The following is a 24488-nucleotide window of genomic DNA, read 5'->3' as shown; positions in this document are numbered from 1 at the left end:
CCACCAGCAGTGTGGGAGAGTTCCCTGCCAACACCTGTCATTTCCTGACTATCTAATTTTAGCCATTCTGACTGATGTGAGGTGGTGTCTCACTGTGGTTTTGATTTGTATTTCCCTGATGCCAAGTGATGTTGAGCACTTTTACATGTGTCTATTGGCCATTTGGATTTCTTCCTTGCAGAAATGTCAGTTCATGTCTTCTGCCTATTTCTTGATTGGGTTAATATAAAAGGATGTAAATGCTGAATGTCCCTGTCTGTTTTGAAGTGAGAAAGGAGTCATTTTCCCATTTGACAGATGAAGCAACTAAAACCCAGTGAACTATCTCCATTACTGTGTGTGTGTGTGTGTGTGTGTTGTGTTAGGGTTAGAGGAGGAGAGAGGACACTAGAATTCCTATCTTCTGTCTACCAAGAGAAATCTCTGCCCCATGACTTCATCTCTGCAGACAAATCTAAGGAGTCCAAAAAGCTATATGAAGACTTTCTCTCTCTTCTCTCTTTGGAAAATATTTGCCTCTTTTCATGAAACTATTCTTAAATCTTATTTCAGTCTTCATAGTGAATTGAAAAGAACTGAGGAAAATGTTCTCTTTAATCATTAGTTCTCTTTGGAAATAACCATTTGCCTGGCAGCATTTAGCAATGACTTTGATTTTACTCTTTAATGCCTTCCTTCCTGTCTCTCAATGGACTGTGTGCAGAGAGTCCAGAAAACCTACTAGGGGTAGTTCTTGACCTTTCTACTCGTATCCTTTCATATATTCACCTTGATGTCCCCAAACTGCCCTTTTGTGAAGACTCAAAATTTTGAAGTACCAGCAGATCAATACATATTTTGACTGGCCAATAGCTCAGTGTTTGGGAAGCTCTTTACTCCGTGGCCATGCATGCATGAGTGCCTGACTGCTTTAATGCAACTTGGTTTTATTTTCTTAAAAAAATAAAGAGATCTAAAAAAAAAAAAAATTGTGTATTACAAATAGTTGTCATGAGCAACCCCCATCTCATCATCATCATAACAGGAGTTAATATACTCTGTCTGCTCTAGTTCTAAAAACATTACATATTTATTTAATTCTATCATCAACAACAGCATGAGATGGGTCCTTTTATTATTTCCATTTTACACACGGGAAAACTAGATCTTAATTGAATAAGTTTCCAAAGATCACATGGCTACTAAGTGGTGATAAGATGAAAAACGAGATCCAGTAGGCAGATCAAAAACAACAAAACTTCTACTTGAGCTGCAGGTTCATTGGATGGACTGGATGACTAAGAGTTCAATGATCAAGAAAAAAAAAATGAAAGTAAAGAATATGTTGGAAGTACACTGTTGAAGACATCCAAAAGGATGGATAAAGCTGGTAGTGGTATTTATTTCAGTTCCCTGAAGACAGAACTTTTTTTTTTAACATGTGAGAATATTTTGCAGTTTTTGCATATGCAAAGATAGATGTTTTCCAGTTATTATTTGTGTAGAAGATTGGATGTATATTGAATTCAACCTCATGCTACCATTGATCTCATTCGAGGCCTGGGGATTCCCTCTGTATGAGTGTGCCCATAGGAGAGTCAATTTCCCCAACAGACAGAAACCACAGTGCTACATATTGAAGCATACAAGCTATTATATATTTTCATAATATAGAATTTTAAGGTATAGTAATCAACAGTGGCAAAATATTTGTCTTTGACATCATTTTTTTTTTTTTTTTTGTGAGATCCAACCTGTAATTGAGACCAGAGAAAACAGTATGGAAAAACAAATCCACAAGAACAGGATAAAAATATCACAAACAGCAAAATATGTCTGAGTATTTAAAACCGTATAGAAAAAATAAATTAGATGAACAATTGTGTAAATATAAATTAAAAAAGATGACATTCTTAATAAATAAAGTTTACTATTTACAATTTTATATATTGCTGAAAGACTTAACTTAGATCCATAAAAACACATAAACAGGAAAAAAAAATAAAACCCAAAATAGGAGCAGCAAATTTATGCGCGTGAGGTACAGAAAAAGGATTGGAATCGTGTTTTGTTTTTGGTGTTTAGATTTTTTTTCTTTTTTTTTTTTATAGTAGTAAGCCAGTAGAATTCTCATGAGAACAGATTTTAAGCACTTCAATAGAGAGTCATTTTTTTTGGTTGTTTCCAGAAGGTGCCAAACAGATTTCAACATCATAATAATTAGAAATACCCATAATAATTATAACAATGATAAAAAGGCATAATATGATACATAAATATGGAAGAGCAGTTTGTAATATGAATACATTTTCTCTAGACGAGATCACAGTTTTATTTTGTAAATATTACATTTAAGTATATATATACACACATATATGTACAACTATATATACATGTGCATATATATGTAAATTTATATTTATATATAATATCTTTATATAGATAGATATCTGCGGACAGGTTATTGATTATAGAGACCCAAGAAAGCAACTCAAGAATTGTTCAAAATTCTCCTCACTGACTGCTGGTGTATTAGTTTAAGAAGCCCCGAGTTGTTTGCACTCAGAATGCCATATCTTCTTTTAATCGAACACTTGATGTGGAATTTTAAGTCTGAGAAGGAGGAGGGATTTTAGTGACTCCCTTCCTCTGTGAGGTTGGAAATGGCCCATAAGTCTTGAATAGACCACACAGTAAACTGACTTTTACACTGGAAGATGTAATTGGCTTTTAATCAAATTCTGGAACTGGTAAAGGCCAGAATAGGGGGGAGAAAATCCAATTTGCCTATGGGTGAAATATTCCCAAACACAAGCCTCTCTCTTAAGGTGGATTATAAAATCCAGGAATTCCAGCTTTATTCCTTGAAATAGCAAATGAGCACTCCGTGTCTTTCGTAAATGGCCACTGGGCCCGTGCATTCTTGAAAAGTAACCCACGGACTTTGTGTCTCTCACAGATTGCCACAGCCCCTTTAGAACTTCAGGGCCTCACCATCCCCTGTCATCCCACTGTGAGGTAGGTAAGTAATATCATCCCCATTTTGCAGCTGGAGAAACTGAGGCAAATGGAGACGCTCTTTGTTGACTTGTTCAAGATCACTAGCCAACTGCAGCCTGGCATCAAGAATTCCAGGTTCTTTCCCTGGAGACCTAACTCCTCTCTTGGCTATCTTTACAGTTCTTTGAAAGATCAAACAATCGGTAGGAATTTGGCAAAACTTGAATAAGTTAAAAGAATAGGCTTTTATTCCTTGGTTCTTTAGTTTTTATGGTTGCTGTTTTGCTTGGTTTGTTTTTGTGTCGTTTCTCAAAAACCAGGGGGATTACCTGTCTGGTCATGTAGCAGCTTTTTAGGAAAGTGGACCGTGCAGTGTGATTCTAAGTGCAGTCTTTAGAAAGCCCAGTGCTCTACTGGTAAATACAAACATTTTATAACGTGAAAAGCACAACACACTATGTCCCCTTAATATCAGGTAAAACTGATTTCAAGCCCTCCCCATGCCCTACTACTACCGATTGCCACCAAACATATAGACAAAATGCTCCCCAAACCACAACTACGTATCAAGGGAGAGGATGCCTTATTTCCTGGACTCTACCACAATGCACAGAAAATACCAGCATTATAAAATCCTGCTTTATCTCTCCTGCTAGGGAAATTTTGGTGCTTGTGTCTACCTACTCAGCCTGTAGAATAAAGAGTACCCTTTAGGAAGCACAAACATATTTTTTTTTAATTCTTATTTTAAATCATGCATTTTTATTTCCTTTTCATCTCTTTGTCTTCTATCAATCTCTATCTGTACAGCTTTGTTACCATTAATTTCTCCTTTTTATGTTCCCACTTGAAGTAGTTCCAGAAAACAAAGAAACAACAAACAACACACACACAAAACACAAAACCTAAAACGGTTAACTTGGATTTATGGTTTTCTTTCTTCCTTTCCTCCTTCCTGTCTTTTTCTTTCTTTCTTTCTTTTTCTTTTTAAAACACAGGTAAGACCTATCACAAATTGACAGTTACAACCAAGTTAAACTGAACCTGGAAGGGAGGTAGCTGAAATCTGTCTCAAAGAATTATTTTCAACAAATAGCACTTAAGCATGGGCCAAGGTGGGAAAAAGACCAAGAGAACTGTCTAGGCAGTAACTCAACATGCTGAAGGCAGGAGTAGCAGCTGATACCCTCCATCTTCACAGCCCTGCTCTTTATGACCATCGATCACTCCCTTTCTTAACACCCTAATTCAGCCATCAAAATGGACTTCCCAGGGACTGCTTTCCCTTAAGAGGTGGTTGGCACAGAATATGGGGGTAGTACAAGTCCTCTGGGCATGCAGTTAGGGTTGTGGCTTGGAAAGGCTCCCTAAGCGAGGGTTTGGAGAACCGTCTACCTCCTCTTTTCTTTCTTGCTGCCAACAGGCTAATACTTCTGCAGACCCAGAACCCCCATCTGCTTTAGGGCCCCTGAGCTGCTGATAGACAACAGGTCAACCTGTCTCCTTGTGAGTACTCCATGATCCTGAACAGGAGAGAATTGAAGGGATAAAACAATGAGTTTATTCCCAGAATGAAAAGGAAGCCAGAAATCAGTGCACTGCCTGAATAGAATGAAGTCTCTTTCACTAAGTTTTGAGAAGGGCCTTCCCTGTGGGCATGAGGCTGGCCATTCATCAAGTAGCCTGTCTTGACTAATATCCTTGGCAAATATGAATTTATGAGTAACAGATTTGAATGATGGTCAGGAGGAGACTGGGTGGCTCCTTACTTGACTCAGTCCTTGAGTCGGAAGATAGAAGTCAGCCTCTAGGAAGCTTTGCTCAGCTGGAGAGTGTGGGCACAGACCGGGTGAGAGAAAAGGGTGAGGGTCGGGTCAACTGAAGGGAAGATGGTGAGGTTTTTCTGTGGTTCCTGCAACCCTATTATCAGCGATGGCATCTTTGGGTCTCCAAGGGCTTTTGCACTACTTATTCTTGTGATAGAGCAACTGGGAGGGCCCCCACAGTTACCTTTCTCAGTTCGTGTCTTGTCAGCTACCCACACACGTTGGTAACTCAGCTAGGGCAAGAGAGGGGCATTACTAGTTGGCAAGATTTCTAAGGTACTGGAAGGAGTACAAAATGGAATCAGTTCTTCCACTTTTTATGATTATTTTGCTAGGATTGACCCTCTAACTACAAGAAAATGCTCTGGCTATACATGAGATAGGAGTGTGTAAAAGAAACATAAAGGATTTGAGCCTGTCCTTAACCATGGTGGCAGCCTCTCCATTCTGGAACCTGATCTCAGGGTTTTCGAATAGGGTATGAACCATGCAAATCTAAGCCCTACATCCTAATCTGTGGGCACCTGTGCAAAAAGCACCTTGGTATGTTGGCTTCTCAAGTGTTCTTGGTCAGCAGCTGTTGGGAGTATTTTAAGAAGGGTCCTGAAATTATTTTTGGTCCCCATAGGGAAAAGGACTATGACTGACAAACAGCACCTGCCTCATGTGCCAGGAATGAGGAGGGTCAGCATGTATGCCTGGGGTTCCCCAGTCCTATGCTAGACTTTGTTTTGGTTGATTGTTTTCATGAGATTTGAGATGACTTGATTTACAGCAGTCTTTGTGTGATACCCTCCCATTGCCTCACTGTCTCAGTTCCAGGTCTCAGAGATTATGTCCAGCTTGACCATTCTTGCTACCTCATTCTGTATTAATTTCTTCCCATATTAATTTGAAAGGAGTGGACAGACAACTGGTGGAACAGGCAAAGAGGACCCCAGTGAGGGAGGGGCTTCCTTGTGCACTGGACTACCTTCCTCTCAACTTTCAGAGGCTAAACATGGGAAAGAGGGACGGATTCACCAACCATAGGTCTGGCTGGGTGTCCTGGTAGCTAGAAGATGAAGACCATGTTGGGTTGGTGGGGACTGAGTCTGTGAACTCTTGGGCTTCCCTCTCACGGCGCTTGAGAATACAGTTTAGATGGATCCTACTCAAGATGATTCTCTGTTCGAGAATTATAGCTTCTCAGGGCCACAGTGACGTCCTCAGCACCAAAGCCTGATCTAACCCGGAGGGCCAGGGAAGCTTGGATAAAAATAATAACTCCAGAGTCTGCACTATCCCAGCAGTCTCTGGGTGGCCCCAGCATCACAGACATTTAACACTGGTCCATCTAACACTGGCTCAGACATTCTGGACTCTCAGTGAGGGTTTCAGCATCTCCAGTCCCTCTACTCCCTTTCAGGATGAGAAGCCCACCCATGGGGGATTTAACTTCTCACCATTGGGCCAATGAGGATTTATTTCTTGCAGAAGGGCTAAGAAGTGAGGAGCTGTGGGAAACCGTGGGTCACTTTTAAGGCAGACTGTTTGGTTGTGTGGGGTTTTTTCTAACCTGGTCCTACCATCTTGGGGGTACTCAATGTATAGGATAGAGCAGCAGGAAAAGTAGCAGCGAATGTGGTCCCAAGGCAAGACTGGGGGAATGGGTAGGTTCTGGAGGGGTATTATGGCCTCAAGCAGGGGGCTGTTATAATACCTTGACACTGCAACCCTATGCCATTTCCAGCTTGGCCTCAAACCCTGGAGTTGGGGTAAAATCCCCCATGGCAGCAGAAGAATTAGGGGGCTTTGCCTACCTTGGATTCTTTACCTCGTCCTGGGTTCTACTTCCCTAGAAGGTAGGTGGTCAGAGACCATTTCACTTCTAATCCCAAAGGACTGCACGGTTGTGCATGCCCTACATGTTCCAAGCCTCCGAGTGCAAGCTATCTTGACATCTCAACACTTGGCCTTGGCAGTTTCTGCAACTCTCCTTCTCCCAAGGACAGTATTGGCTAGGAGCTTGGGAAAGGAAAGACTGAGTATGTTCCAGTCTCTCTCTGCTCAGTCTCCCAAACTTCCCTCAACGCAGATGTTTGTTTGGGTGCGTATGCATGCGTGTGTACTAACCACATATGTGCACACTCCTAAATATAGAACATGTTTCTTGCTGTGGTTGTGTGACAAATGATGAGAATTGTAGGCTCTGGGACTGCACACTTGTATATGCAATCCTTCTAAGACTTTGGGATAGGATTCCATTTCATCATCCAACATGGCGAGACTTGGTTCATGCGCCCCTACTATGAGTCCTTCCTGGGTGAAATTAAAGGCAGACCGGTTGGGTGCTAAGGATCCCTGGTGTGGGGAGGCCATTCCATTGAGCAGCTGACTGTGAAATCAATACCAAAGGGATGCGGGTCCTGGCGCTGGGAATTCTTTGTCAACTCCTTGTCCTTCCTTAGCCATGGCTGTACCCCCGGAGGTCTTTCCGGCTGTGTTCTTGGGCCTGGGGGTCCCGACAAGCACAGTCACCTTGTAGGTCACAGGACATAGGGAAAGGGGTGACCTGCAGAGACAAAGAAAAAAGAGGTGAGCCAGAGGGTGGGGTCTGATACAGTAATTTTCAGAGAAGCAGGGCAGAGCAGGACAGTGACTGGACTAGGGGGTGGGGGTGGGCAGCAGATTGAAGTTCAAGTCCTACCTCTGCTTCTGGCTAGCCCTGTCATAACTTTTATAAAAATCATTAGAACAGCAACTTTCATTTTCAAGGGCATTTATGATGGGTCACTCAACTCTGTAAGATAGGTACTAAAACAATCACCTTTTACAGACAGGGAAACTGAGGCTCTCTGAAAGGAGCAGGCAGTTGCCCAAAGTAACAGGTGACAGACATGGTATTTAGTATAGGCAAGCTACTCCTGAGCCCCAGCTTCCCAGCTGTAGAATGGGTATCTATCAGCCCTACCTAGCCCTGGGAACTCTAAGGGCTGAAGGAACTCATGGGTGAAAAATTACAACACGCTGTGCCAGAGCTGGTTGGTGAGATCAGCACAATGGAATATTTAACTTCCAGGGCCGTTGGGGTGGTCAAGTGAAAGAAGGTATATGAAAGTGTCTTTTAAGAAAGACAGACGTGGGGGCACCTGGGTGGCTCAGTGGGTTAAGCTGCTGCCTTCGGCTCAGGTCATGATCTCAGGGTCCTGGGATCGAGCCTCGCATCGGGCTCTCTGCTCAGCGGGGAGCCTGCTTCCCCCTCTTTCTCTGCCTGCCTCTCTGCCTACTTGTGATCTCTGTCTGTCAAATAAATAAATAAAATCTTTAAAAAAAAAAAAAAGAAAGAAAGACAGACAGACGTGTGCTGGGATTTTTGATTTGGGGAGGCAAGGGTGAAAGCAAGAAGAACATGTCCCAGCAAGCTCAGACTGCTTTCCAGGAGCCTGAGCTCTGGGTGGGGGACGTTTCACGTAGAGATTTTGCATAAGGTTTGGTTTGAAGGCTCTCAGGAGCCGATTTTGAGTAAGAAAGGGTTAGAAGTGTACAATGTGGTTTGGTATCCACTAATGTTATGAAAGCTGGGGAAAAATTAAACAGACACACACACACACACACACACACACACACACACAAAACTTTTTTTAAGTGGGGAGGGGCACCTGGGTGGCTCAGTCAGTTGAGCATCTGAATCTTGATTCAGGGTCTTGGGATCCAGCCCCAGGTAGGGCTCTGTGCTGGGCGTGGAGTCTGTTTGAGCTTCTCCCTCGGCCCCTCCCCCTCCTCAAGCGCACACTCTCATTCTCGCTCTCAAAGGGGGGGAAAAAAAAAAAACCAGTGGGGGAAGAAGCCTGAATTTTGGTCCCCGTCCATCCCTTCACATGCTCTGTGACCTTGAGCTGGCTTTCCTTTCTAGAAACTGAAAGAATAAATGTCTTCTCCACACAGCCGATGACCTTTCCAAAGAGCACACTGCAGTCCCTGCTTGAGCCCCAGCCTGAGCTAACGCAAGCGGATTTCAGATTTCACCTCATTGCATCATGATATTTGCATATCACTTTTCCCAGAGGGTCCCCCATCTGCGCAGATGGGTTTAATGACCTCATTCGCCTCCTGCCTAGGCCAGGGTCTCCAAGTGCTCACACCATCCCTGAGAACATCTTTGTTCTCCAAGCTTGTGGACTCATTCTCTGTATCGAACTCTTCTCTCTGCTTCTTGGCCGGTCTGCCTTCCCTCCCTCCCTCCCTCCCTGTCCTGCAATTTTGCAATAATTGAAAAGGGGAAGATTAAAGTATAAGCCCCAGTTCTCTCACCTACTCCTGTGACCTTGAGCCTGCAAGGATTTCCCCAAGCCTCAGTTAGTTCATTTGTTAAATGGGAATAATGAATGCAAAGACCTCTTGAGGTTGTGATCCAGGGTAAGGGAACAGACGAAAACCATGTAGCTCCCAGTTCTTGGCATAGGCTCCTCACTTAGATCAATCAAACGACAGATATCGCCTCCTTTCTCCCTCAGTGAGGCAGGAACCACATCAGTCTTGTTCTTTCTTGTTTTCTCAGGGCCTGAGCCATCGGATGAATGAATGTCTGTTCATTTCTCCATCTCTTACTGACCCTTTCACTATACACATGACGAGCACAACTGTGTTCCCTCGCATTAAAGTACAGCATTCACAAGAACAGGGAGCATTCTTACAGATGCTCCTTCTATGCCACGCCTGTCCTTCTGCTTAGGACTACTTGCTATCCCCTGCTCAGGACATTTATTTCCCAGTCATCATGTCTTGGCGGAGGCTATGCCTACCGATCTAAAGTATGTTCCACAACCTCAGTATCTCTAGGAGAAGCAGAGAATGTTAGAATTGGAAGAGACGGAGAAGGAAATCCCCTGGTCCAAGTGGGGACACCGATGGCAGAGCCAAGTCTAAATCCAGTAACTAAGTTCAAGTGGGGAGGGTACCATCATGGCAGCCAGGAGGCCTGGATGGGGATCCTTGCTTGACTCGTAGTCACTGAACAATTTTGGGAAAATCCCTCCACTGTCCTGATCCTTCGCATCTACATCTATAAAAGGGCGATTTTTAAAAAAACACTATTTCATATGGTTGCGAAGATCAAACAAGAATACACATCCAGAAGCCCTAGGAGATGCCTGACACGGAGTACATATGTGCTGAATCAGCTCTCATTTCCATCTGGGGACAGCCATCTGGGGACACCTCTGCTGCCTGCTGTCCTTCTCTTCCACGTCCCTGACTTTAGCAGCTTCTTTGTCCTCAACTCAACCCATCACTGTATCTGTTCTCGTCCCCTGCCCTTGCCCACATTCTAGCATTAGAATGATCCAGTCACCTCCTACGTCCTGTGCACAATTCTCTCCATCTCCGTGACCCCTCAGAGATGGTTTCACTCTGATTTGGTGCACATGCTGTCTGCTCTGCCGCACACAGGCAAAAACTGAACAGATCTCTTAGAATAAGACCCAAAGTCCTTACCATGAAATCAAGGCCCACTTCTCAGACCTCTCCTGGTCCCTTCTCCCTCTCACTCTCTGTGGCTTATTTACTTCTTGGTTCCTCAAATACTCCAAGTGTTTTCCTACCTTTTGGGCGGGGGCATAATCAAAACTTTATTGAAAAACTGACACCAAAGTAAGAGATCACTCCTGTATACCTTACAAAAGCATAATTACATTATGTTGGGATTTTAACTGGAATTACTGAACTGACAAAGCTTTCTGGGATAGAACCCACATTCAGGAGGTTGTGTAGATCATTAATGTTGCTTCGTCTTCTGTGAGTCTGGCCTTTCCTCTGTCGGCTGGCCAGACACTGTTGACCAGCCCACACAAAGAACCACCCTCTGGCAAGTGTCCAGCCATTTCCATGCCTCTACCCTCAGTGCTCGTGCCTGGGCAGCTCGTCTTCCACGCTTCACGTCTCATCTCAGATGTCACCTCCCCCCACACTGGTCTGACCAAAGATGGCACCGTCACCTACGTGCCACTTCAGAGCATCCCATGGAAACCCTTCTTGTCCTAGAATGCTCTGTACTTGGATGCCAGCTCCCCTGGGGGCAGGGAGCCTATCTCTTACTGACCCAGGACTTTATATGTCACATAACAGGCACTCGGTGGACCCATGAACGGAGGAACAAATGAACGCAAGCACACATACCCAGAACACAAGGTAGGGAGCCTCCGCTCTTGCCCTTGCTTACTGTGTGACTACATATAGGTTACTTCCTTTCTCTGGGCTTCAGTTTCCCTACCTGTACACTAAGATTTAATTTTAATGGTCTTCTCAGCCTGAGCAAAAAAAAAGCAGAAGACCAAAGGTCTGGCCAGAAAGGATACAGGACTTGAGCCTTTCTCTCACAAACCCTGTCTTGCGTGTTCCCCTTTCTGCCATCCCCAGTTCCTTCAGCTTCTCCAAAGTCATCAGCAGGGAAGGCCACACCACCAGTGAGCTTCTCTGGCCGGTCTGGCCATCCTGGCCAAGTGTGCGTGATATGACCGTTCTCTTCCCTCCCTCGGTTAACCCAGGCAGTTTCAACATTCTCCCAAAGAAACATGTCTGGAAACTGAGGGAAGGAACCCCAAATCAGAATATAACAGAGTCTGGAAGGTCCAGTCTCGGGAGGTGGATCTGCAGCCTCCCTATCCTCCCCGCCTGCTTGTACACGCAGCCGCCTCTCCTGAGTTCTTGCTAGGAGTTTACTGGGGAGACAAGCCTGGCTTCTGGTGGGGGCTCCATACAGGCACTGCTTGGCTTTTGGCAAGTCCTTGGCCCGCTGGGGACTCGGTCTCCCCACCTGGAAGGCAAGAGTCCTTGGAAAAACCTCGCTGCATTCTGGTGAGGAGCCAATGCAGTAATGTCTCCAAACAGCTCACAGAAGTCCTCATGCAGAGGAGATGGACAGCGTCTTGTTCCGGCCGCCTGCCGGCCTCTTGAGTCTTAGCAAACTGTGCCTGTTCAGAGCCTGCCCCAGGGCCTCCTCTTGTCACAAGCTTCCTCCCTGATCAAGGGCCTGTGAGTGGGAGCAGAAGGATAGAGACTAAAGCAGCTCTAGCCACTTCCCAGGTGTTCCTTAGTCTGGCCTGGAAGAAGCAGGTGCACACCTGTGAACACCACTTTAAAACACACACACACACACACTCTCTCTTTCTCTCTCTCTCTCTCTAGCACTTCCAAGGGCCTTCCACGTGCCGGGTAATTCCTACCTGCTAGCTATTCCGCTGTGCACAACCCCATGAGGCTACTGTTGTTAGCGACCCATCTTGCAGATGAGAAAATTGAGGATTCAGAATGTTTAGAACAAACGAACTTGCCCCAGGCCTCATTACCCATCAGTAACTAGCTGATGTAGGATTCTAAAGTCCACTCCAAACACTGAGAGCTTTTCAGCCAGCGAGAGTAAGAAGGCTCCTCCTTCACAACCTGGCTGGGCTGACTGCGGCTTTGTCTTTTTACAGCCAATAGCCTTTTATCCCTTTATTATGTGCCTGGCTGAGTTAACCCAGTGTACATTATCTCACTCACTCTTCTCGGCAGCCCTAATAAGGTAGCTATTCTACTAGCTACTAGCTGCTAGCCCCGTTTTTCCATTCTCGGAGGAAGGTAAGAGGCATGGAGGTAAGTCACTCGGCTGGCAGGTGGCCTGTGACCTGAATCCTTGTTTGTAACCACTTCTTGGTGCTGATCCCCCGGGAGCCAGGGTCCCCTTTTGACAGAGGAAGAAACTGAGGCACAGAAAAAAGGGCCACATCCTGGTAAAGTCAGCTCTGAGCCCAATTCCCAGATTCCCTGATTCCCCAAGCAGCTTCCCACTATCTCCCCCAGATGGCCTCCCAAAGAAACCTACCACCCACAGCACAAACGCTGTGGTGGCCGGTTTACATCTGGGATTCCCAGCACCATGCGGCTAGGCTATCCCATAAATGGCTTGGCCACCCACTCTAGGATTCTGTCAATAAGCCCAGGTCAATGACTAAAGGCTGGGATTCTCTCCTTTTTTTCCCTCTGTGCTGGAGATGGTGCTCAGGCACAGGGGTTTCTCCTCTGGGTGAGTTGCCCAGGATAACACCTCCATCTGTGGGTTTGTGTGTGTATGTGTGTGTGTGTGTGAGCAGCTCAGGAATGCAGCCCAGGCAAATCCACCTTAGGACCTGGCTGCAGGTCCTCTGATGCTGGGAGGCAGGCAGGGGCGGGACTCTGACTCAGACTCAACAGGGAGGTCACAAGCAGAGTATGTGCCCTGTGGGGAGCAAGATGTATCCTATGCCAAATGTCAGAAAGCCTGACTGTCCGTCCGCCCACTGTGGGAGCTTGGGCAAGACATTCCACCACTCTGAGTCCCAGGGACTTCATCACATTAATGGAAAGGTTTAATGAGATCAAGTAGATCAAGGTGTGATGTCAAGTACAAGGACTCCTTGTGAGCTCCTTGGAGGTAGGATCGATACCAGCCTGGCACAGGGCATGGAGGAGTCCGTAAGTGCAGAAGCTTGTTTCAATGTGGATCGGGGAGGGCAAGGTGGAGAAAAAGGAACGAGATTTGGGTTTGATTCCTTTCCCTGTTGGTGACTTAGTGTGTGCTCTTAGACAAGTTCCTTTCCTTTGGGGGACTTCAGTCTCTCTATTTGTAAAATGAAGGTAGTAATAGTCCTGCCCATTGGAAATATTTGAGATAAAGCATAAAATTGAAAGACAGCACTTAGCATGGTTCATGGTATATAATGTATGCTCAGGAAATGGTGGTGACGGTGGTTATGATGATGTTGACGATGGTTATGAGGAAGGTAACTCTGGGTCAGATGAAAACGAGTGTCTAATTCAGCCACATGGAAAAGTCAAAGCTACACCTCAAATAGGGAAAATCACAACACTCCAGAAGTCAGTGATTTTTTGGGACAAGGAAGAGTTAGTGCAGTCTGTTTAGTCATCTTCCTGTTGTCTTTTACTAATCTTCCAAGGTAAATATGTCCAGCCCCTCTTCCACGAAGCCTTCTAGGATCCTCTAGACTAGTTCAGTGCTTAGAATCATTGAACACTCCTGCGCTCTGTGGATAAGGCTCAGATTCCCCGGCTTGGTTTAAAAAGCCTGCTCAAGGCTCATTTTCTTACCTCTTACTACTTACATCCCTTCTCATTCTGTGCTCTAGCCACAGGCAGGGAATTGTGGTCTCTTGAATATGCTTCCTTATGACAGGGCCTTTGCACAACCTGTGCCCTCTGCCAGAAACACTCTTTTCTCTCGCATCCTAATCTCTGGTCCTCCACCCCCCTACCCCTTTTACCTAGCTAAGACCTACTATGCTTTTCATGTCTCACCTTGGGTGTTTCCTTCTGCAGGAAGCTTTGTTGACTCTCCTCACTGGCTCTATCTCTGTTCGCACTTAATATACTGTAAACATGTGGCCACTAGTTCATAAGACATGAACAGCATGGCTGAGACCAGGTCCATCTTGCTTATGGCCTAGAACAGTGTCTGTCACATAGCAAGTGCTCAACAGTGGGATACTTCGGAACAAGGGATACATTATGTGCATCTGTTTGTTCAATAATGTATTGAACAAACAGATGCACATTCTTGACCTCACAAAATTTCCATTTGGTCAGCAAGGGGGTAGGGATTATGAGATAATAAATACATTTTTCTAGTATAAGCCAAGGTGATCAGGGCTATAAAAGAAAGAAAAGTGGAATCCAAAACAAATGGGTACATGAGTGCCAGGGAAAATGTAAGGTGGGTGGTCAGGATGCAGTTCATTGAGAACTTGACACTGGCGCAAAGACTTGGAAGAGGTGAGGGAATGAGTCATGTGGATGAATGGAGAAGAATGTTCTCGGCTAAGGGAGGAGCCAGTGACAAAGTCTGTAAGATAGGAGGACACCTGGCCAGACCACTGGAGTTAAGTGAGGGAAGGTACTGATCGGAGGGGGTAAGGTCAGAGAAGTGTTGGGGGGAGGCAGAACACACACGGCCTTATAGACCATGGGGAGGCCTGGTTTTCAGTCTGAGTGCGATGGGGAGACACTTGAAGGGCTTTCCGCAGAGGTGTGAGACCACCTTGCTTTAGGAGGTAGACTTGCTTTAGGAGGACCATTCTGGTTGCTAATTTAAGGTCTAAGAGGCAATGATGGACATCACCAGCTCTGCAGCCTAAAACACAACCCTTTAGTTTGGACCAGCCAGCAGTGTGGAAGGCTGCCATTAACCTAACGATTGTTAGAATGATCAGACTCCTTAGACCAGTGGGCTATGTTGCGGTCTAATGTCCTTTCCTATAAACCCCGTTTTCACTTAGATTTAGCAAATAAATATTACAACCCTACACTTAATGTCATCAGTTAGGCATGCCGTCTTGTGCTGAGACATTTCTGGGATTCATTTCTCCCTAATCTTTACTGGCCCCTGACCCCAAATAACTTTCAGGTTCTCCCCAATGCCACACGGAGAATCCTTAGACATCAGTATCATCCAAATGTCAACAGATAAAAGCCATAGGTGAGCCGGGCCTGCCCAGGGTCACAGAACTAAGTCACAGAGCTGGGACTACACCCCAACTTCCCAGACATCATCCAGAATCAGTCTCTTAGCAGCTGTCTAAAACATGACCAAAAGTAGTGTTCCAGGCCACCCCGCCTTACAAAATCTTGCTATGTTGAATGGATTAAGGCTGTTTCCCCTTCTTCCCTTAAAGCTCCAACACATGCTTCCTTAGGATGATTCCAGTTGTGAATGAATTTTTTCATTGTTGCTACGAGGGTAAATCATTGAAGCAACCATTCTGGAAATCTGCTCTGTATTCGAGACTCCTCAAGGCTCCAACAGGAAAATAATAAACTGACATGCTGAGAAGCTGGGTCCTGCCCCTTCCTGTCTGCCTCGCGCTGCAGACAGGTGTCTGGATGGGAAAACGGTCACCCCTGTCAGACGGAGTTTCCTGCACTGTCTTGCTCTTGTCTGCCAGCCGGGCCCAGGTCACCCCACGGGGCAGATGTGGGGAACAGCTGGTGTCTGGACAAACAAGGAAGGAAGGATGAAGGGAGCAGACAGACATCATTCTGGGCCAAGTGACCAGGAGGCCCGAGCCCCGGAGACTGGGAGAGTTGACTAGAAGGACGTCTGGGAGAAGATGCTGTGTGCTTGCCCCTTAGCCTTGAGTTCACACCCGCGACTCCTGTTCAGGCGAACGAGGAAGGGAGAAGTCCACCCACCAGGGGAAGGGCAAAATGCCTGGGCAAGATGCAAGTTCGAGGTTTATGTCGAGCTGTAAACAGCTCGATGTTTACAATGGGGGTTAGAGGTGACTGCCTCGTGGCTTAGGCTCACAAGGTTCCCCTCTCAGCTCTACTACTTGCTGGCCGTGGGACCTCAGCCCTTCTCAGCCTCAGCGGCCTTGGCTATAAAATGAGGACAATAAGACACCACCTACAAGAGGGCGACTGTAATATGAAGAGAGATGACACATGCAAAGGCAGTTACCATGATGCTTGGCGTATCGCGAGCCCTCCATGAACGGGAGTGATCGTCGTTCGGAGCCCGGAAATCCTAAATCCTACACTCAGTTCTGCCCCCCTGTACAAGTGAGTTCACTTCTCTGAGCCTCCACTGAGTCTACCTTGTCGGGTTTTCCTGGGGTCTCAGAGTGAGACAACAGGCACAGAGACTCCCAACCATGGCCAGGCACATAGTATGTGCTCCACTAGTGACATGACCGTCACTGAAGAAGGTGCATGAAGCCAATCTGCCCTCTCAGTGAGCTTCTGAGTGCCAGGCTGTGTTCCCCACGGGCAGGGAACTCCCCACGACGGGTACCCCGGGGCCAAGAGTTCAGGCAGGAACTGACCAGGCCCGGCAGTACAGACCAGGGAATGAGAGGACGGAAGCCAGCCTCTGGCCCCTCTCCTGCCGCTAAGAGGCTTCCTGCTGGGGAAGCTGGAGACAGAAACCAGGACTTTTTTTCCACTCAGAGGAAACTGCTGTCTGGGGCGTCAGGGATGGCTGGCAAGGCTGGGCGCCTCAACGACTCCCCACCCTGTCTTTGCTGCTGGGAAAAGCTGCTTCCACCTTTGCCAAGGGGAGGGGTCCCCTATCCAAGGTTCCCTGGCAGTCGGGGCTTGCGGTGAATGGTCTCCAACCAGAACTGGGAGGGTTAGGCCCAGGCACACAGAGGACTCAGCCCCCTGCACAAGAGCGAGCTGGGCTCTCGCCTCAGGCAGGCCTGGGGTTCACGTTTGGACCTCGGCACTGGCGGCCAAGTGAACTCAAGCCCATCCTGCAAGAGCTCTGAGCCCACACTGGCTCACCGGGGCACGGGGCCTGACAGTGACCTGTCGGAGAGGCCACGGGGATTCAAGAAGCTGACGGAGGACACCTGTCTGGCAGGATGTCTGAGAGCCACGGCAACTCACGGAGGGGTGACTCTTTCCTTCTCTGTTTCTCCACCTGCCGTCTCTGTCTCAGTAAACCAGCTACGGTGGGAAGTGGAGCTGGGCGGGTGTTAAGAGAGTGTGTTGAAGCATTCGAGAAGCGGGAGCCTATTTAGAAATTAAACTGGGGAATTTAAACGGTAGGAAGTATGAGCTTAATCTGAGATCCCTTTCTCCTCCGGAAGTCAGACTCCCAGGAACCTCAAATCCGAAGAAAGCCTCCAACGCTGTGAGTAACGAACAACTCTGGCAAAGCCATAGGTACCAGAAGAGAAGCGGGAGGCCCGGTCACCCCCACTTCCCACGCAGTGCCACAGGCCTCCCCGGCCTGTCTTCAACCACCACTCACCCTCTCCAGGAAAGCTACTCACTCTTCAGGGCTCAGTGTAAACATCGCTTCCTTAGGGAAGCCTTTCCTGACCTTCACACGGGTCTCCGTAACCTCCCGCACCTTTCCTTTACTGCTCTTGGACAAAGGCACTACAGTGCCTGGCTGGACACCTCATCACTTAACGCCTGGCTCCCCTAACAGCCCGTGAACTTCACAGGGGCAGGTGCCAAGTCTGTCTGGACGGGGCCCCGGGTACGCAGCTCGGTACAGTGCTGAGCCCTCATAGACGCTCAAGGATCACGCATCTTACTGCGGGAAGGAAGCTTGGCTCTCTGCATTCCGCAGCCAGGGCCGACAAAGAGGATCACCAATGTAAAGTGGAAGAAGGGGATCTTTTCACCCCCAAAGCCAAAATTACATACATAATGTGGATAGAAAAGGAAAGAAAGGAAAAAAAAAAAAAAGACTAGGAAGCATATTCAGAACTGGCAAAGAACGAACAACTCTGGGTCCCTTCCTAAAGAGGCAGCACCTAAGGGCCGGGACACGTCTGAAATTGTTGCAACGGAACCCAGAAGGAGCAGAGGGTCAAAATGGCCATTTGGTGTACATAGATGTTTTTTCAAGTGACTGTAATCATTTGGAATCTGCACCTGAAGCTCAGTCTCATGACTTCATGTTCCTACCACGCGCTCTGTAGAAACAGCAATCCATTTAAGGAAGTCTCCCAATAAAAATAAATTAGTTTTTTTTTTAATGTTTTTGTATATAAAGTTATAGTTCATAGGAAAATTCTTTTAATCGGAGCTGCTCTTGCTCCAACGGATGGTGTCACATGACTACTTCGTCATAATTCTACCCAAACTTCTATTTAAAACACACACTTCATTGTCCATTCACTTTCGAAAACAGACGCCGACAAATGAAACTGACGCTATTGTACTCTGTATTCATCTGGCACCAGGCGTCAAGAGCCTTATAAATGCTCACACCTTTTATCCTAGTCATTTCAGTTCTAAATAGCAATTGTGAAGGAACAGAGCCGGAGAAATATTTACCTGCAAAGATATTCACCAGCCTGATTATTTATCATGGTGAGAAACTGAAATAACCCACAAGTTAGAAAGAACGGCCCAAGGTGAGTTGTTCCACAGATCATGATCCATCACAACCCTCTAATAAATAACAACAGAGCAAAAACGATCACCAGAAAGTTTATAATAATATCAGATCATTCTTCTGTATACGATTTCCTGTGCTAAGGCAAAACAGAACAACACAGGATCCTGCACTAGAAATGCTGCGAGGTACACACAGGCACAAATACCCACACGCTTACACACACAGTAAGATACGGCAGAAGGAAAAACAATGGCTGCTTCTGGGATGTGAGAAAAGCAACGATTCTGTTGTTCTCTCTGCTTTCTGGATTTTCCAAAAAGTAGAGTCTGTGTGGTTTTATAATTGGGAGAAAGATAAAATTCATTAATAGGAAATGAATTTTATTCTACTGTATTTGAGCAGAAAGTATTGACTTTCGGTGTTTAATACATAAATCAAGGGAGGGGGCAAGTGGGCTGAAGGGTTGCCCATACAAGACCAGCTGACCCCAGGGAGCCCCAGCAGCCCTGGTCATCAAAGATGCAGTCTGACTGTGCTCCTTAGGTCTTGCCCTGTCCATCCCCGTATTCTAAGGCCAGAACCTCTTTCCTAAGGAACTAACTCTTTTAAGGATGGTGCGACATAAAGGTACTTTGAACAAGCCAGAAACCTTGCTCTGTTTCTATCACTCTGCCACCATGGACAAATCAGTTTTCCTCTAGGGGCCTCAGTTACCCCATTAGGAAGTGAGAAGTTTGGACCCGATAATCACTGACAGCACTCCCGTCAAGACAGACTATGACCGGCCTTGGGAACACCGTTCCCCTTTCTTTAAGGAGAGAGATATTAGCTCAAAAGACTTTTTGGCTCAGATTGTAGATGACTACAAAACCAGAAATAGCTCCCCATTAACTCATTCATCACCAGAGCACTCCTCAACCCAGGCAGCCAGTCTGACCACCTCTCCCCGGCTCTCGGCTGGGGTCCCAGCTCTCATCAGGAAGAAAGTGGGGGTGGTCACTCTTCCATGAGTAGTGGGTATGTGCCCTAGTCCAATGTTTTACTCGAGACACCTGATTCACTCCTGCTAAACTCTAATATGCAAAGGAAGAAAATCACAACCGAGACCACACCCCCTAATTTTACAGAGAGATTATAAAATAATCAAAGGCTACGTCTTACCTTGGTAGCAATGTCCCATCTTCTCTCTGCCCCTATATTTTAGCCATACATCCCAAAGATGCAAGTTCTCTCTAGGATTTTACAAGCAAGTCTCTTGCCCCCAAAGCTTTTCCTGGCCACCTTCCTGCTCCTTCTCCTCCCTTAAGTTTCAGTTTCAATGCTGATCCTCTGGTAGAGCCTTTCTCCAGCCCCTGGCCTGGGCCCTCCCAGTGCTCTAGCCTCTCCTTCTAAAAGTATTGATTATACTTATATTTGTCTGCTTCCATGTCTGGCCCCAAGCTCTGAGGGTAAGGAAACATCTGCAAAGATCAGTCCATGATATTAGCTCAACTACTGCCTCAAAGAATTAAAAAAAAACGTAATGCCTCACAGCTTGGGGGCACATGCTGACGCTGCCAGGACAATGGGTTGTGCAGTGGCTCCAGGCTGGGAAGTGGGAGAGGCCAGCTGGTGGTGCTGCCAGCGGGGGTTAGGGGGGTGGTGGTGGTGTGTTACCTTCTTGGTCTTCACCGTAGAGGCACAGCAATCCCCACCATCGTAGTTGCAGAAGGCTCGGTTGTTGATGGCATCACAGTAATTGTCTCCCATGAAGGGCTGCAAGGGGGGAGACAGGCAGAAGGAAGGTGGCCCGTTAGCATCCTATATTAGGTGGGGGGATAGCCCGGTCATTGTTCAGCTATCTCTCATCCTTTTGAAAACCCCTGTAGACCGCCTACCTGGCTTCAAATGCCAACACCCCCTTGGCCAAGTTATCACTTCCGCCATTTGTAAAGACTTACCTAGCCAACTTTTCCCTAACTCAGCTGGGGCTGCACCGGTGGACACTTGTAGGCTGGGGTACGCAAAGCCACGGGAGAGATCACTTACATCTCTCTAAGGTCGGGCTCAGTTTTACTTGAAGAAATGAGGAGAAAATCTGAGCAGACTTCCCCTACTTTTCCCAGTAGTAGGTAATGAAAAACATAATTTATGGTACAATATAAACAACGTAATCTGCCCAAGAATTGTCAAGATTAAATGTAAGAACTCATCAGAATTTGACACAATGGTCTTTGGGCTCCCTCTTCTCTAGCACTGGAGTGGAGGTGCTTGAGGTCACATGCTTTACATGTTTGTCATCTTCTTTGTTCTCCAAATAACATGTGAGGTAAGCACTGATATTCCCACTTTTCAGATGAAGATTCTGAGGCTCAGAGCGAGACAGGGACTGAGCCCAGATCAGCCTGGCAGGGCCAGAGCAGTGATTTAAATCTAAGTTGACGTCCTATCTTTTCTTTGCCATTCTGGTCCACAGCTAGCACATACAGATGTGTTGCTTTTCTTCCCCATGCCCCTCCAACTCTATGGTACCCCAAAGATGAGGAAAAGATGACAGAGTTAAGTCATTACCGATCTGAACCCAGAGTAATCATATGGGAAAGTCAGGAGTGTCTGCAAACCCCCTGATACTTTTTGTCCCTATAAGCACTAAGCACACTGTTTATTCTAATGTTTGTTTATGAACCTCCAGCTGGTAGAAGACTGTGAGCTCGCTGAACACAAGGGCAATATCCAGTTCCTCTTGGTCTCCCTATTACCTAATTTAATGCTGGGTACAACCTAATTTAATGCTGGGTACAATTCTTAGTGATGTTTTTGAAATGGCATAGGGGCATATTGTATTGACACAGTGGAAAGGTAGTTGTGAGGGGGTTTAGAAAATCTGGGGTCTAGTCTAACAAACCTCAACCAATTGGAGGGGTTCCTTGGTGATTTTGGTTAAGTAGCTTATCTTTTCTGGGCCTTGAGCATCCCAGTTGTGAAATAAAGAGACAGGATTAGTCCATTGGTTGCTCAAAGCAATAAGCATACCCCTTCACCCACCAAAAGCAATACAGTGTGACCCTTTAATATAGAAGGCAGGGAAGGTAAGACGTCTCTGATCAAAGTTCACGTTGGGCTCTCTAATACTTGCTGACTCACTGATGGGAAAGATGTCATCACTTGGCTAAGACCACTGCATCTCAGCACAACTCCTGCGACCCAATGGTCTTTCCTTCCCATCCGGACTATCACGGAGAGAACCAAGCTCACAAGGAGTCCCTCCCATGTGGCATCCCTGGCTTTTTCATCTCTGCATCAGATTCACCCAGGCTTTGTGCTCCCAACTCACAATGCCAGATTCCATTTCATCACTATCCTATTAGGGTCTTAAAAAAAAAAAAAAATAACTTAGCAAGGCAGAACCAAGAACAGGCAACAGCTGTGCCCAAGTGTCTATGTGCATACGTGCATGGCTGTGAACACAAGTGTGACTCTGATGGGTATTTGCCGTAATGGAATTATTACATCCATATCTGAGCAGAGAGGCACAAACAACTAAGGATAAGCTCTTGGTTTTGCTCTGTGCCCGAGGAGATTGTGGGACCTGTTCTTCATGATCTTTCTTCTATCCTATAAAACAGAGTAAGGAAGGAAACCAAATGTCCCTCAGAATGAAAGGAACTGGCTTGGTAAAAGGAGTAGCTGGGAAAGGTGAGGAAGAAGAGAAAAAAAATAAATGAAACTTTTTTTTCCCCCTGAAAAAAACCCTCCAGTCCCCTCACCAGCTACCCTTCACCCCTCTCCTGCAGCCACACTCTTGCCTCCATCCGCCCCTCAACCCATCCGTCCTGTACTTAACCACATTCACTGAACGCTTAGTACAGGTCACATGTTGCACCGCAGACAAAGATAGGACAGTGAGACGGAGCTCATACTCCTTCAGACCTCACACTTCAGTGAGGAGACTTTAATCAAATAGTCACACATCTAATTGGCCAATTTCATCTCTGATAAGAGCGACAGAGGACAGGCATCACGAGGCTGTTAAAGAGTAAGAGGACTAGACCTCATCAGGGAGCTCCGTGAAGGTGTCCCTTGGGAAATGACCTTTCAGCAGAGATCAGGAAGATGGGCAGGGGTTAATTAGAGGAAGGTGGAGAGCGGAGGATTTCGAGAGGGAGCGAGTGACATGTGAAAAGCTCCGCCACTGAAGGGATTTTTCCCATCCCTGGTACTTCTCATGGCTACTGCTCCTACTACTGTGTTTGGGCGAGCAGCTCACCCTTCGGGATCTAGTTCCAATCTCAGACCCCTGAAATGCCTTCTCTGAGCCCCCCAGGATGCTCTGTGCTTCTTGTACTTGGTCTGGTTACAGCTCTTGGTCCATAGTTTAGAATTCTTTAATTGTCTACCTCCTTCATTAGACTGGGAGTTCCCGAGGGACAGGACTGCGTGTTGTCCATATCTGTAGCCTGGACTCCCTAGCAAAACGTGGGGTGATTTGAGCAAAACTTCACCATTTATGTTCATTCAGTCAAACAATTCAGTTCTTCATGGACAGATATGTGGACACGTGGATGCACAAGGGGCAAGAAGACACCGTACGTCTGGACTCAGGAAGAAGGAGGGGCACAGTGACTGTTCTCACTTGACTAAGATCACTGTGTTTCCAGAACCTTGAGTAGTGTCAGGCCCCTAAGAGGCATCAGTGAGGCTCTGATGTATGAAAGAGTGAAGGGACCACTTTGGACACAGCTTGGGGTAGAGCGCTCGAGAGTCCCAAAACCCTTCCTCAGTCCTGGCTAACTCCAGACATTCCAGGTTAAGGGCTCCTGCCTCCACCCAGCATTGGTATCTCTCCCAGGCATTCCTTTCCGCCCCAGACATGAGGCAAACTCTGAGCTTTAAGTTAAGGAGGAGAGGAGATCACCTGCAAGGGCAAAGGCGATAAGCATCGTTGGCAGGACTCAGAGCCTGACAGGTGAGGGGCTCCTAGGCCCCGGTGCTGAGTCAAAGGAGGGATCGAATTCTGCTGTCACACTGGCTGCCCAGACTGCCGACTCAGCAGAACGAGGGCCCCGGTAATCCAAGCTTCCTTTCCTCCAAGCGTTGGACTGATCCAGAGAGATGGAAGGAAGCAATAGCCACAGCGCCCTGGCCTTGGTTTTGGCCATTCCCAGCTGAATCTTGGGAGAAGGCGGGGGGAGGGGGGGAGCTCTTAAAGACTACAGTGTCGAGTGCCCTTAGAAGATGCCACGTGGAGCCCCTAGTCCATACACAGAATGAAAAGTTTGATCCAGGGCCTGTCTTGACGGGGGTGATTCATGGGTGGGAGGTGGCCTCATGGAGGAGAAAAAGCACCAGCCTAGAGTCAGGAGACCCAGGTTCATAATTTGGCTCTGTGGCTTTAATGCTGTGCAATCCTGGGCCAGTCCATCGCCTCTCTGATCCTCCTTTCCCACTCCGTATAACCATTGATTAGGATTCGATCACGCTAAGAATCCTTCCCGTTTGAGTATTCCATCAAATTTCAGATCTGGCTACAGCTTTAAAAAGTCAGGTTTAGATCATCTTGAAGAGCATTTCTGACTCTGACATTCCAAGAATTTCATCAAATACAAAGTTTTCTAGAGTGCAAACTAGTCCCTTTCACCTGCATTTTCCTGAGCGGGCTCTGGAGCGGGGAGCAGACCACAAATATTTGTGCCTCCACCTGGATGTGATTTGGGGCCTCCTTTTCATTGTCAGATGAGAAGACCCACGGGGTGCATGGGGTGCACAGAATATCTCCTAGTTCCAGAGGCAGTGTGACCCCTTGAGAATACAGATGACTTTCTAAGTACTCTGCC

The 24488-nt window shown here is 46.7% G+C and overlaps 1 protein-coding gene across 1 annotated transcript in view; it reads right to left on the bottom strand.

The window, feature by feature from the left end:
• Positions 1-6995: 6995 nt before the first annotated feature.
• The window catches only part of PAPPA (pappalysin 1), a 234524-nt gene continuing 217031 nt past the window's right edge, over positions 6996-24488 (bottom strand). The window contains exons 21-22 of the mRNA XM_004774071.2: positions 20332-20430; positions 6996-7359 (exon numbers count right to left, since the gene is read on the bottom strand). Coding sequence (XP_004774128.2) covers positions 7252-7359; positions 20332-20430 — 207 coding nt within the window. The 3' untranslated portion in view covers positions 6996-7251. The remainder of the gene's footprint in view (positions 7360-20331; positions 20431-24488) is intronic.

This window comes from Mustela putorius, unplaced genomic scaffold (genome assembly GCF_011764305.1).
Source record: "Mustela putorius furo isolate JIRA1106 unplaced genomic scaffold, ASM1176430v1.1 tig00537301_pilon_pilon_pilon, whole genome shotgun sequence".
In the NCBI taxonomy this organism is placed as follows: Eukaryota; Metazoa; Chordata; class Mammalia; order Carnivora; family Mustelidae; genus Mustela; species Mustela putorius.
This window is presented reverse-complemented; position numbering and strand designations above follow the sequence as displayed.